This window comes from Lytechinus pictus, chromosome 16, assembly GCF_037042905.1.
Source record: "Lytechinus pictus isolate F3 Inbred chromosome 16, Lp3.0, whole genome shotgun sequence".
NCBI classification, from domain to species: domain Eukaryota; kingdom Metazoa; phylum Echinodermata; class Echinoidea; order Temnopleuroida; family Toxopneustidae; genus Lytechinus; species Lytechinus pictus.
Genome location: NC_087260.1, coordinates 17,914,807 through 17,930,043, shown reverse-complemented (window position 1 = coordinate 17,930,043; position 15,237 = coordinate 17,914,807). Strand labels below are relative to the sequence as shown.

General features: G+C 36.8%; 1 protein-coding gene across 3 annotated transcripts in view; it reads left to right on the top strand.

Annotated features, from left to right (window-relative positions):
* The window catches only part of LOC129279067 (ATP-binding cassette sub-family C member 4-like), a 39,711-nt gene that overhangs the window by 14,894 nt on the left and 9,580 nt on the right, over nt 1–15,237 (top strand). For 2 of the 3 annotated variants that reach the window (XM_064110844.1, XM_054915182.2), the window contains 13 exons: nt 750–999; nt 2,001–2,567; nt 2,937–3,044; nt 3,535–3,726; nt 4,231–4,412; nt 5,629–5,725; nt 6,697–6,882; nt 7,433–7,477; nt 11,448–11,588; nt 12,456–12,563; nt 13,128–13,335; nt 14,653–14,732; nt 14,918–15,068. In XM_064110844.1, coding sequence (XP_063966914.1) covers nt 750–999; nt 2,001–2,567; nt 2,937–3,044; nt 3,535–3,726; nt 4,231–4,412; nt 5,629–5,725; nt 6,697–6,882; nt 7,433–7,477; nt 11,448–11,588; nt 12,456–12,563; nt 13,128–13,335; nt 14,653–14,732; nt 14,918–15,068 — 2,315 coding nt within the window. The remainder of the gene's footprint in view (nt 1–749; nt 1,000–2,000; nt 2,568–2,936; nt 3,045–3,534; nt 3,727–4,230; nt 4,413–5,628; nt 5,726–6,696; nt 6,883–7,432; nt 7,478–11,447; nt 11,589–12,455; nt 12,564–13,127; nt 13,336–14,652; nt 14,733–14,917; nt 15,069–15,237) is intronic. The other variant, XM_064110845.1, reaches the window with a different exon arrangement.

Genomic DNA, 15,237 nt, shown 5'->3' with positions numbered 1-15,237 from the left:
TTATCCTTCCATCCAATTATTAATTCCCTCATCATGGCTTTGATGGTCTCTTCTATTCTGCCATCAATCTTTCATTCTATCCATTCCCAATCGTTCTTTCTCCTGTCCACCCATCCATCCATTCATTCCCTTTCCATACCTCTATCATTCCTTCCTTTTCATTCATTCACATTCATTCATTCATTTGTTCATTCAATCATTAATTAATCATTCATCCACCCATGCATCCACCCACTCATTTACTCATTCATTCATTCATTCATTCATTCATTCATTTATTCATTCATTCATTTGTTCATTCAATCATTAATTAATCATTCATCCATCCATACATCCACCCACTCATTTACTCCTTCATTCATTTATTCATTCATTCATTCATTCATTCATTCATTTGTTCATTCATTCATTCATTCATTCATTCATTCATTCATTCATTCATTCATTCATTCATTCATTCATTCATTCATTCATCCATTCATTCATTCATTTTATCAATCATTCATTTGTACCTCCAATCATTCATTCATTTGTACATTCAATCATTTGTACCTCCAATCATTAATTCATTTGTACATTCAATCATTCATTCATTTGTACATTCAATCATTCATTCATTTGTACATTCAATCATTCATTCATTTGTACATTCAATCATTCATTCATTTGTACCTCCAATCATTCATTCATTTGTACATTCAATCAATCATCCATTAATCGTTCATTTCATCCCCATCTCACTCCTCCAGGAAAGAAATTGCCAAAGTGATGCGCTCCGCCCATCTCCGTTCTTTCAACATCGCATTCTTCAACCTGGCTACCCATATCATATCTTTCTCCACCTTCACCGTGTATGCCATGACCGGCCATGTTCTCACGCCGAGCATCGTCTTCCTAGCTATCCCGCTCTTCAACGCTGTCCGCCTCACCGTCGTTCTCTTCATACCATACTGCATCATGTATGGGAGTGAGGGGCTTATTGCTGTTAAAAGAATACAGGTAAGATCTTAAAGATCTTCACGCAGTCAAGAAAGTCTGTTGCCTCACAAGATTAAGAAGTAACTTACTTTCTTTTATTTTACTTTTATTACATTTATTTTACTTTTATTTTCTCGTTAAAGAAGAAATTTCTTTTCTAATGTCCGATCAGGCAGATATTCCATTTTGATGATGTATCTTTTTATAGTAATCTGTATTATATTCATGTTCATAAATTGAAAAGTCACAAGCCCCATGCTAATTTAATAAGTTTCTGAATCTGTACAAAGAGACAGGAAAATCACAGAAAATGATGCTAATAGTCCTCAAAAGTCATTGAAAATATGAAGAAAAAAATAATTTGCCAAGAGAATGAATTATCAGCTGGTAAAATCATGCTTTGTTTTTACCTTTATCATCTCCTTTTTCCATATAATGTAATCCTATTATGTATATGAGTAGACTGAATGTAGAGAAACTCATAATTCCTAAGCCTCGAAGGCTATACCCATTTCTTTTAATGATTTATTTATTCAGCATGACCTTAATTATCATTATTTGAGAGATCCTCACTCTATTAACATTGCTTTTTTCTATAGTCAATTGCTTCATTTTCATTAGAGCATACATGTATTCTTTAAAGGTTAACTTATATTCAAGTTTAATATAGATGCACGTCTATATTAATTGAGGAGTACATATGTACTCTGCATTGTTTCAAAAATGTTCATTTATTTATTTTTTTGTTAGAAATTAAATAAACTCTTGAATCTCAAATTAAATGTATCTCTTTTCAAATCCCAGTTAAGGAGTTTTGATGGTGGGTGAACTAATAAACTCTTAAAACCTGAATTAGTTTATGTCTTTGTACATCCTGATGCAGGAGTTTGTGATGATGGATGAACTATTAAACTCTTGAATCTTGCACTTGTGTCTATTTAATGAAGGAGTTTTTGATGATGGACGAGCCATTAAACCCCTGAATCTCTAATTAAATTTTGTCTTTGTAAATCTTGATGCAGGAGTTTTTGATGATGGATGAACTGAAGGCTTTAAAACACGCAGAGTCTGACTCCTCCATCCCATCTGATGCCAACTTACCCATCCCAGAGCAGATCGGAGAACCACTGGATGAGAACGAGAAGAAGGATAGAAGAAAAGATGAGGACAGGGCGGAGGCCATCGACGATAATGACGTCACGGTTGCCTTCCTACCTAACGACAACAAAGAAAAGGAAAAGGGAAAATATATGAAGCTCATGAATGATAAGAGGGAGGAAGAGGAGAATGGAAAGGAAGATCAAAGAAAGGAGAGGAAAGAAAACATCGACGACGATGACGTCAAGGTAGCTTTCCTCGCCAACGACAACAAGGAAAAGGAAAAACTTGCCGACGATGTTCCAGATGGGAAATACATGAAGCTAATGAATGATGAGAGGGAAGAAGAAGAGAATAAAATGGAGGAGCAAAGAGAGGAGAAGATAGAGAACAGGGAAGGATTGATAGAAGAGGTTGAGGAGATTCCTGAACGTGGAGAAGACAACAGCGACATCATCCTCAGAAATGTAGGGGGATCTTGGGAAGTCAAAGTAAGTTTCATGCTGATTCTCTGATTCTGAATTCAGGGCCCCCTTTGATGGGAACAGAAAGTTATTGTGATCTGCTTTAAATTGAGATGTCTCTAAAATCTAGATATTGTTTTGTACTACATGCTGTATGTATATTTGAAAATTGCTTTATATTTTGCTAATTATGTTAACTTGGCTAAGATATTATCTGTTCAGATCAAATGCTTCATTTAAGAACTGTCTTCAGTGGGAATCTGGTTGTAGCGTTCACTATATGCAGCCGCTCATGTGAGGTGGCCACTAACACGGGGTTGATTGTATTAAATCACAAAAACACTTATGCTTAAATGTTGTCTTACATTCACTTTTATCTTCCCTGTTTTGAATCAGGATGATGATGATGGAGATGATAAAGTTGGTTTCAGTTTGAAGGATATCGACTTTTCTCTTCAAGCCGGAGAGCTGGTAGCCATCATTGGACCGGTGGGCAGTGGGAAGGTGAGTTTAATATCTGGGACCTGATTTTACAAAGGAATGTGATTCATCCAATCAATTTTAACTATGGAAAGCCAGTGTCATTCAGAATGCATGTGTCCTTTCTAATCATGTGTGAATAGGACAAATATTCATACATTGTCATTATTTTAGTCAGTTGCCATTATATATATATATTTTTTTATATGATTATATTCAAACAATTTCCGCGCTGCTAACTTTCCATATCTGATAATTTTAGATCAATCATGCTATGTTGTGAGACAGGGTGCTTTATCATCTCTGTTAAATAATTTTTTTACATGAAGAAAATGTACCATTCTTTATTTTTTCTCTCACCAGTCCTCTAAAAGCAATGATGAATCTGCTGCCATCTCAGACTGGTAACATTATTACGAGAATTACAATCACAGCATGCTTTGCATAAACACAATAAAACCTACCCTAACCCTACTGATATATAACAGTACCATTCTTCATTTTCTTTCCACAGTCTTCCCTTCTCATGGCCATGATGAATGAACTGCCAACCCAGACTGGTGATGTGATTATGAGTGGTAGAATAGCGTACACAGCACAGCAGCCATGGGTGTTCTCTGGCACGCTGAGAGATAACATTCTCTTTGGCAAGAAGTTTGACCAAGACAAGTACAAGGAGGTCCTGAAAGTCTGTGCGCTCAAAACGGTAAGTGGTCCTGAATTTTTGTCTTGGTCTGGTGATTTTGAGTGTGATCTTTCAAACATGTACAATGTATGTTATTTATTGTCTTTATCAATGATTTTTCTGTGCAATATCTATTATAATGATTGTAAATCTATTTTGTTTGTATGTATGTATATTAAAATTGAGACCTAGAAAACATTTGTTATTCAGTTTTTACTGCATCATTTTAATATACCATGAATTAAATTGACTTGATGGTCGTTGGTTCAAATCTTAGCCATGGTGCGTTTTCTTTTAGCAAGAAATTTATCCTCATTGTGCTGCACTCGACCCAGGTGAGGTAAGTACATGTACATGTAGTTACCCAGCAGGATGAATTCCCTGAATGCACTGAGTGCTGGAAGGCAGCTTGAACTAAGGCTTGGTTAATAGCTGCATTTTGTACCTTCTGAAAAAAATAAGACAAGAAGAATGTAATTTTACCTGATTTCTGGTTTGAAAACAACTTTTTTTCACCATGCATAGGACATTGCGCTATTACCCGATGGTGACCTGACCCTCGTTGGGGACAGGGGCATCACATTGAGCGGAGGTCAAAGGGCAAGGGTCAGCCTGGCTAGGGCAGTCTACCACGAGGCCGATGCGTACCTACTGGACGACCCTCTGAGTGCAGTGGATACAGCCGTGGGAAGGCATCTATTTGATAAGTAAGAAGTAATGTCAGTGTGATACAACTTTAACAGATACAGTTTTTATGAGGTCATGAGAAATCTGCTTTTTGTTCCTCAAATTGGCAACGGTTGTTCATTTTCTATTAAATTTCATACAGGTGTAGGTTGAAAATCTAGATATGGATATAATGTGAGTATAAATTAATGGTGATAGCAGAACTTTAACTCTGAGTTGCCAATTTGCTTTTTTTTAAATAATGATTTTCTGTTTGTTTTCATGATGTTACCAATTTACAATGTAGATAGTGTAAAGATACAGCTGAAATCTGGAAATATAATTTTGGTTGAAATATGGCCAGGTGGTTGTTCCATAAAGCTGTTTGTGAAGCGACTTAATGCACAACTGGAACATGCTCTTAAGTGCTATTTCATCTATCTAGGGATATATCATTCAGCGCAAGAAGAATCACCAGTCTTGCATAAAATCAAGGCAGCGTAACTTGAATAGCTCTATGAAAGGCTCAAGAACCCCAGTACGCATAAGAAACATAGCAATGTAGAGAGAGATGTTGTATCCGACAAATAATAGTTCAGTCACAATCCACATTTCAACATCGTGTACTTTTGTTAATTAGGTCCTTGCTTGAATCAGGGGTTAGTGTTACACCATACTGGTGGGTATTTCATAAAGATGTTTGTAAATTTACGCACGACTTTACACACGACCGTAACATGTTCTTAGGTCATAAATCAATTACATACGGATATTACATAGCACAAGAAAGGATCACCAGTCGTGCTCAAAGTCATTCATTTTATGAACATCTTCATGACACACCCACCTGCTCTCATTTAGAATGTAATTGGAAGACAGAGTTGACCAGAGTTGCTTGTATTCTGTATTCCAATTTAAAACTAAATTTACCACTCATTTCCTGTCTCTCTCTCTCATCCTTCTTCCCACTTTTCCCCCTTCCTCCCGTTCTCTCTTCCTGTCATTCCTACTCTCATATTCCCGTTCTCTACATCCCTATCTCATGTTTTCCCTTATCTTGCTGCTTGTTTCTGTTTTTTTTGGGTCCTCTTCTCCCTCCTCCACCCTTCCTCCACCCGTCCTCCCTTTCCTCTTCCGTCATTACCATCTTTCCCATTTTCCACATCCCTCTCTGATATCTTAAAAAAAAATCTTTCGCCCACTCCTTCCTTTTCGTCTCATCCTTGCCCTTGCGTTATCTCTTCTCCATGTGTCTAGGTGCATCAAAGGCTATCTTAAAGACAAGCCGGTTGTTCTTGTCACTCATCAGTTGCAGTATCTGGATGCTGCAGACTACATAGTCGTTCTCAAAGATGTAAATACCAGTATACACCTCACTTTTAGAATGTTGAATTATTCTGATGATAGTGATGATGGTGATTGTGATGATGAGGATGATTGCTAATAACTTCTGCAGGTTTCAATTATAGAGAACAAATGGATGTAGAGACTCCATGTTAGGTATGCCATGTGATCCTTCATGGGCATGTTTGTAGTCCTGAATAGGACGACCTAAACTTGAGTTTTAGGCAAGGAGTGCAAATATTTGTTGAACATTCGGTTTGTATCATCCTTTTCAGGCCTGAATATATGCCTAAGAAGAAATACATGAGTTCTGTGAAGCTTCTCTATCAGTGAGGGTAATGTTAGTGGTGGTGGAGGTGGTGATGATGATGATGTCAATAATGATAATGGTGGTGTTGATAATGATGATGGTGGTGGTGATGATAATGATAGTGATGATGATGATGATGATGATATTGGTGATGATGATGGTGAATAATGATGATACGTTTGGTTTGGATCATCCTTTTCATGATTAAACAATTCCTGTAGAAGGATTACATAGGGACTGCAAAGCCTCTATCAAGGTGATGGTGGTGATACTGATGATGGTGAATGATTGTGATGTTGATGAGACAACGATAATGATGAAGATGATGTGGGTTTTGATGGCGGTGGTGATGTGATGGTGATGATGATGATGAACGATGAGGAAGGTGATGATGATGAGAAGAGTGATGTTGATGATAAAAATATTGATGATGATGATAATGATGATGATGATGTTGAGGATGATGATAAAGTGGAGGAGGATGATGTTGAAAATGATGTTGGTGTTGATGATGGGGTGATGATGATGAGACGATAATGATGATGATAATGGGAAAGAATTAGCTGCTTTATTGCTGCTATTGATAATTATAATGACAACGATAAAATGATAATGATCATGATGTCGCTCTAGATCAACGGCCAATGATTTCTCTCATTTCAAAAACCCAGGGTGAAATGGTAGCATGCGGAAGCTACATAGAACTACAGACTTACGGGATAGATTTCGCTGCTCTCCTCAAAGAACACCAATCTCTACAGCAAGAAGAAGTACTCTCTCGGACCAGCTCAGTGCATTCAATCCCAGGATCCATTGCAACAGAGATCAATCCCCATGTTGATGATATTATTCTCGAAGTGAGTATTACGAAGCATCAAGTACTTTGCAAAAATAGACATACTGCGTATAGCACACAATACATGTGAAGGGACATGTACATGTAGTACATGTATGTAGTAAATGACACAGTTTATGTCATTGAAGAACTGAATGTCATTATTCCTAACTATCAATTTGGTCAATATTTGATAATGATAATGCTTGTTCATATTATATATAACTTTTTTGTATTCAACATTTTTATCTACTCAGCATTTTTTGTTTTGTCTGTTCATCCTTTCCTCTCTTGAATGACTTTTTTTTCCATTTAATATTTTTCTATGAAACAATTATTTTTCTTCAAGTTATCCATTTCTATTAGGTATATAATTATATATGTATTATGTAAATACAGGTTAATATCCTGTATATGATTTATTCACCCTTTTTCTTTCATTTCAATATTTTTGCCCATATCAGAATTTTTCTACTCAGCTTTTTTTTTGTCTGGTCAGTATGATCTTTTTTTCTCTCTCTATATTTTCATTTTCTCTCATATGTTTTTAATTTAATATTCCCCCCTAACAGGTTGATGAAAAGGGAAGATTTATAGGAGAGTATTGGATGAAACAGGTAGACTATTTTCATGGTGGTTTGTTTCTGATTTAGCATCCATTAACCAGCCATTTCCAGCCAAGCGTTCAAACATTTTTAAGAAGCAAACATAAAATGCCTAAACTGATCAATTCAATTCAGATTTATTGGTTGCATCTGGTCTTTTGTGAATCTAAAAAAAATTGTGATTTTGGTAATGAAATTAAATGGCATGCATACGTGTACATGTATGTGGAGTTCTTTATCCATGTTTATGTGCAGGTGTTATGGAGATGACTCCACCCTCCATGATAATCAAGTTGTGAGAGAAAATAAGAGAAAGTATAAGACAAATTGAAGAAAATACAGAGATGAGGGTCATTTATCTCCATTACTCATGTTTAACGAGGAAAAAAAATTGCCTTAAAGGGATGGTCCGGGCTGAAAATATTTATATCTTAATATATAGAGTAGAATTCACTGAGCCAAATGCCGAAAATTTCATCAAAATCGGATAACAAATAATACAGTTATTGAAGTTTAAAGTTAGCAATATTTCGTGAAAACAGTCGTCATGAATATTCATTAGGTGGGCTGATGATGTCACATCTCCACTTTACGTTATCTTATGTTATTACATACATGTAAAATCATGATTTTTTCATTATTTCATACTTGTGTGAATAATATGTCTCCCTGAAATGAAATAAGTTGCAGCAATAAATAACTAATGCACTAAATCAGTTGTCAATCCAATTTTTCTAGTTCTTGAAAGAACAAATTTGAATAAACCTAATTTCATATAATAAAATACAAAAGAACAAGTGGGGATGTGACATCATCAGCCCACCTAATGAATATTCATGACGACTGTTTTCACAAAATATTGCTAAACTTTAAAATTCAATAACTTTGTTATTTGTTATCCGATTTTGATGAAATTTTCGGCATTTTGCTCAGTGAATTCTACTCTATTTATGAAGCTATAGATACTTTCAGCCCGGACCATCCCTTTATTAAAGTCAGGTTGTCTTCGACCTTCCCTATCAACATACCCGATGCCGGCCATGTGCATACCGAAAATGAAATGCCTATTCACACAGAACCTGCATTTGCTTGATGTATAGACAAATTAACAAAGCCTTGTAAACAAACAAAAAATCATCAAAATATATTGTCCACAGAGTTTTCATTTGTTTCTTTCTTTGGACATTCTTTTAAAACCTATCAGAAGGTCATTCAACTTAGTTTTGAAGACTCATGTCTGTATGTGCATTGTCCCACATATATGGGTTTCTGTGTGTGGTGATGTGCCGAAAGCATGTTACTGCAAATTTGAGTGAATATCCTATTACTTCAGTGATTCTGAAATCTTCACCATACATGTATACCAGGCACAGTAACATCCATCTTTCCAAATCTTTTGTCATGAAATTATCTATCACATACAGTGCGTCCCACAAAAAAAGGAAACCTGTATTCAAAGATACATGTACATGTAAATTTCACAATTATTAAATATGTTTTTACTCTAAATTTGATACTTATGGCAAGAGTGGAATCTCATCTTTAATTTGAGACTAACAGCTTAGCAAATCATTCATGCATTAGAGGTTACAAACAATAAATATTAAGGCCTATCAGGAATGATTTGCACAGGAACTCATGTAAGAATCTGAATAGACTCTCATTTCAGGGATTAGTGAGATAAACTTCACAAAGAAGAAATGCTAATGAGTCAATCGTCAAATAAGCACGGTTGTCGTATCACGAACCAATCTTGTCCAATTTTTCTGCGCAACCTGATTTTGACATTAAAATTTCAAACTCGTCTTGCTCATTAATGCCTGAAGTGTTTGTCACATATTAGGTATCAAAATGTAGAGGAATAATTGAAATGTATGATGTTATAATATCATAATTGATTTGCCTTTGAAGAAAAAAGATGTGGTAATTGTGCTTTCCTTTTTTTCTGGGACGCACTGTATAGCTGATACTCGGCGATATCGACTATTGACATGCACTTCCAGTAGAAATCAGTGTATGAGCTCTGCTCAAAGACCAAATGCTTCAGTCTCTACCATTGGTTGATGATCAGGGCCCCGTCTTACAAAGAGTTGCGATTGATCCAATCAACCACAACTACATGTATGGAAGGCCAGCAATGTCAACATCTATTAAAAATACATGTACATGTATGTGCAAAATATTTTCTAGATATGATGTATATTCATACATTCATCACTTTCTTGAAAATAAGTTATGCTTCTCTTTATTTACAAAGGACATACATGTAGTGCAAATTTCCTGTGTGAAAAATTATGACATGAATGGATTTAAATATAGTTGCGGTCGATCAGATCAGTAACTCTTTATAAGACGGGGCCCAACTGTTCGCCCTAGAAGTACAATGTACCCCTCACAGCTAATCTGGTTGCTTGCTTGGAAGGAAATTTTTGCTATTATTACTGATATCGCTCAGTATCAGCTACATGTATACAGTATGCATAAAGGAGAATTCTATATATAAATACAACTAAACTCTATCTTCAAAGCCTGTCTAAAGCTTTGGTAAAGGTTGGCTAATGTGAATGATATTGAAGTTCATCTAACACTCCATTCTAACAAAATAGGAGTGAGTGTAACTTTTTTTTATCCGTGGATTCTTTGTGGAATTTTGATTTCACTTCTCAGGATATTTAGGGCCCTTTCTCAGTCGTGTTTATCTCTATTAAATTTTTTTTTGGAAAATATATGTTGTAAATTCATTGATTGCTTATAAGCTACAGACAAAGATTATATTCTGACATTTTTAGCCCATTCCATCACGATGCTTGAGAGAAGTAATAATAATTTTTATGATGATTTTGTCTCCATCTCGCCCAAATTAAATTTTCATATTTATTCACAAAATACATCCGCTTGAAGATGTTTCATACCACCCACTCTATAACAGTTTTATAACATGATCATGTAATGAAGTAATGAATTTGAACAGTTATGGACACTTTTGGAAGGAATATACTAAAACTTAAACTGGACTGGTATGATTAACATTGATTTGTCTTAAAACAAACAGTTTCAAAGTCTCGATTTTTATCTGTGTATGTGATATGGTGCTTAAAAAAAAACCCAAACAAAGAGTAAGTGACTGGAAATACCATCCCAACTTAATTCCATATACCAAACCTGTGATGATTATTTTCCCAAGTAGAGAAATTGAGTGATGATATTTCAGTCACAGATATCTTGAAAGCGTATGCACGAATTTATTATTTATTTTACTTTTTATGTGTTTTTTCCTCCATATTTTCAGTATTGAATACAATGCACATCAAGAATTCATATCATTCATGTGTTTATTTTAACAATGTCTTTAGATAGTGGTGTAGTGGTTCTGACTCTCAACTTCTTGTGAGGGTTGTGTATTCAAATCCCATCATGGCCTAGAGTCCTTTGGCAAGGCATCAATCCACGCTTAGGGTACTTAGGGTACTAATGGGTACTTGATAAAAGATGTGAAAGTCATTGTAGTTGGAATACAGTACAGGGGGCCGTTTCATAAAGCTGTTCGTAAGTTAAGAGCGACTTTAAGAACGATTGGTGATCCTTTCTTACGCGCTAAACCATCGCCAATGAATCTATCGTTTACCACAAGAAAGGATCACCAGTCGTTCTTAAAGTCGCTCTTAACTTACGAAGAGCTTTATGAAACACTTACCAGGAGTGGAGGGCGTGCATACATTATGTCCGGGAATGAGTGATTGACTCTGACGACCAGAATAATAACAAATCTGTAAGCGCTTCGAAACGTACAATTAATGTCTTAATACCCTTTCAATAACCGGGGGCCCGTAACACAGAGCTTAATCATCATTTTAGAAGAATATCTTGCATTGACCCCAATGTACAATCAATCGTGAAAATCAAGCTTTCGATCGATCGCAAACATTTGTGTTATAGGGGCCCTGAAAATCATGAAATAGCCTTAATTTCCTTTCTTTGACAGGCTGATGAAGGTGTACAAGACAAGCAGAAAGAGACCAAGTCAGAAGGCACAGTGGCATACAAAGTCTATGTAAAATACTTCAGGGCAGGGGCAGGTGTGATTGGATTCTTCGTCTTCATGCTCTTCAATATTTGTAGCCAGGTGAGTTGGAACCGCATACATTCGTAATTCCGAAGCTTCGTTATTCCGAAGGTTCGGATATTCCGAAGGTTCATTATTCCGAAGGTTCATATTTCTGAAGGTTCGTAATTCCAAAGGTTCGTTAGTCCGAAAACGAAGTGAGGTTCGTAATTCTGAAGGTTCGTTAATCCGAAAACGAAATGAGGTTCGAAATTCAGGTTCGTTAGTCCGAAAACGAAATGATTAACGAACCTTATTTCGTTTTCGGACTAACGAACCTTCAGAACAACGAACCTTATTTTGTTTTCGGATTAACGAACCTTCGGAACAATGAACCTTATTTCGTTTTTGGATTAACGAACCTTCGGAATAACGCCTCAAATGTTCGGATTAACGAACCCTTTTACGTTTTCGGATTAACGAACATCGAGGTATAGGCAATTTACGTGTTTCGGAATTACGAACCTTCGGAATAAAGAACCTTCGGAATTACGAAGTGTAACCGTTGGAACTGTTTATAAGGACATTCCAGAAAAATGTCTAAAGCCCTGGGCACACTATCTGATCCGATACAATGCAATTTTGTTTATAAAAAAATCACTATTTGCATTCAGTATGAAGTTCCAAGAAGTAAAATTATCTTATTTGAATTTTGGCCTAATGTTAAGAATGATGAAATCATAATTTTACTTTGCAGGACGCCCTGTGGTCGGAGTAATAATTCATTCTGAGTCTACTTAATCTACATGATTTGGGTGGGGCAAACCTATAGTGTGTTGCTATTTCGGAGCTCCAAATTCTATGATGATAAACGATAGTATGTATGGAAGATTGGGAATTAACTTGAATTCTATATCGAGGTATTTTCCATTTTTCTCTTAAAACTAGGCCTTCATGAACCTCACTGACTGGTGGTTTTCGAGGTGGGCATTCGCTGAGGAGATGGCCTGCGCTGAGTTACTGAATCGGTCCTGCACAGTCGATAGGGTCCTACCGGTAAGTCAACAACAAGGAGATGTTATCATAGGATGTTAAACTATGGTATTGTGTGCATTGGAAACACTGCAGTCCCTACAATCTTCTTTTTCCTCTGACTAATTCTTCTCCTCATCCTTTCTTTTTCTCTTTCTTCTCCTTTTCTTCTTTCTCCCCTTTATTATTCTTCCCCTTTTTTTTCTATTCCTCTCCTACCTCTCCTCCTTCTTCTCCTCCTCCTTCTTCATCACCTCCTTCTCCTCCTTCTTTTTCTCCCTCTCCTCATCTTCCCATTCTTCTTTCTCCTCCTCCTCAACCTCCACCTCTTCTCCTCATCTTCCTTTTCTCCCTCTATCTTTTCCTCCTTCTCCATCCCTCCTCATTCTCATTTATTTCCTCTCCTCCGCCTTTGTCTCCTCCCTCCGGTTCCCCTTATTCATTTTCATCCTCTCTCCTTTCCCCTTCTCCTTTGATAGCGACAACAACTCTTCCAAAATTTATAGGAAGATATATCACTCCAAAAGCTTTACTAACAGAACTCCTTTACCTGGTTTAAACCATTTTATTTTTCTATTGTCATTTCAGAATCAAACCTTTGTGGATGAGATGGATATAGACCGATCGTACTATCTTCAAAACCTCTCCATTGTCCTCTGTCTCTTCATCTTCTTCTGCTTCATCCGTTCCTATCATGTATTCTTCATCAGCGTCAATGCTTCCGCCATTCTTCACAATAGAATGTTCGAAGCCCTCATCAGGGCCCCAATGCAGTTCTTTGATACAAACCCAATAGGTAAGAAAACAACTTAATATTTGTGAAGAATGAATCTCTTGGAACAAATAAGCTTGTGTGAAGAGTGAAAAAAAATCAAAGGATAAGATCAAAGAAAGTTTGAGTATAATTGGACATACAATAAGAAAGTTGTGAGCAATTGAATGTCAAGAACATTAATGCTGTGGAGATCCTCCCATTGCCAATGCGACCAAGATTTTTGATGTCACACATTCATGTGTGACATATTCACATACATTGTAGTCACATATTCATGATATGATGAGAAATCTCTGGTATATGTCCTCTCATAAAAAAGAACACCTGATCTTGGGATAGACTAGAAAAAAGTGACAAAAGTGGAATTACGTACAAAAGTTATGGGGAAGGCATATATGTATTGCCAATTGGAGGATTCTGTATCTATGTATAGAGTGTCCAAGTGGCCGGCCCATGAATCCTTGTTTAGGGTAATTTTTTCAGGACATTTTTCGAAGATGCTGTCCACTCTTCAATAGCAGGGAACCCCCCCAGCTAGGGATAGGAATAGATTATTTCTAGCCCCGGGGGGGGGGGGGGGGGGGCACTCACATATATTGGTAGTACGGGGACGTGCTGCTTTGATGACCACCTTTTTCAGACCTAATTTTCAGTTCTCTAGATACTCCGAATTACAAAAGTTTAGTTCAGAAGCCGCCCAGTCCCGCTCGAAAGACCCCTGTTACAAGACATCTCAGTTGCCCAGCCCTGCCGAAATTGTCAAGCGCCACATGCAAGAGATGCAAGACTTCGCAACTCCCATATAACTAGTAGCCGCTCCATGCATGGCTAGCGCATGCACTGTGCTAGCGTGCACCGTACCTACAGTGCTGCGATCCCGTTCCGCAGACCCAGTTTTTCACACCGCGCGGTATATATTTAGTTCCCACGACCCCATACTTTGCCATTGTAGTCAGATCCTTAGACCCCCATTTCAGAGTTTCGTGAGGCACACCCCCATCAAAAAATAATTTGAGTGCCCCCCCCCACCCCCCCCCGGGTTTCTAGATACGCTGTGTTTAATATAGATGTATGTTGTTTGGTAATATCAATATGAGATCTCGTTGAAACCCCTTTTATGAGAAAGGAGAATACAGTCGTATTTTTAAGATTTCTTTTCATGTTATTTTGAAACGATTTTAGGATAAGAAGGACCACTTCTTAAGAATGCTCTTCAGATACCCATGCATTAAAAAAATCAAAGCAGTTAAAATGTTCACGCTGAATTCATAATTTGTGTGTTTGTTTGACTGATGATATTCAACATATTGCATTCTCTCTCTTCGCTTTTCATTACAGGGAGGATATTAAATCGGTTCTCTAAAGATATTGGCTTCATGGATGAGCTCTTGCCGATAACCTTTGCTGACTTCAATGCAGTAAGTTGTAGTATTCAACAGGGGGTCCGACAGTTTTTAATTTCTGGGAAAACAAAGTTGTTTTGCATTGTTACTTGCATGTTATATATATATGTATACAGAGACTTTTCTGCATTAGCCGAGCAATTTCACCTTCAAATCTTCTGATTTTGATTTTGTCTTTCTCTTTATGATTATCTCTATAGATCTCATTACAAACCTTGGCATTCATTATCGTCATAAGCATATTCAACCCGATTGTTCTCTTATTTACTGTGCCGCTTTGCGTAGCATTCATCCTTGTCAGGCGCTACTTCCTGGCCTCTTCTAGGGACATCAAGAGGCTGGAAGGAATAAGTGAGTGAGCTTTCCTAATTTTTATGAAACGATCATTTTGTCACAGGCCTAAATTGATGGAAAAGGGAATTTCATAACGTATTTACATACAAGGAATCAATCAACGCGCTGTCACTCCACCCACAGGCTACATGTAAATGGTAATCCAAAGGATGTGAAAAAGTCATTG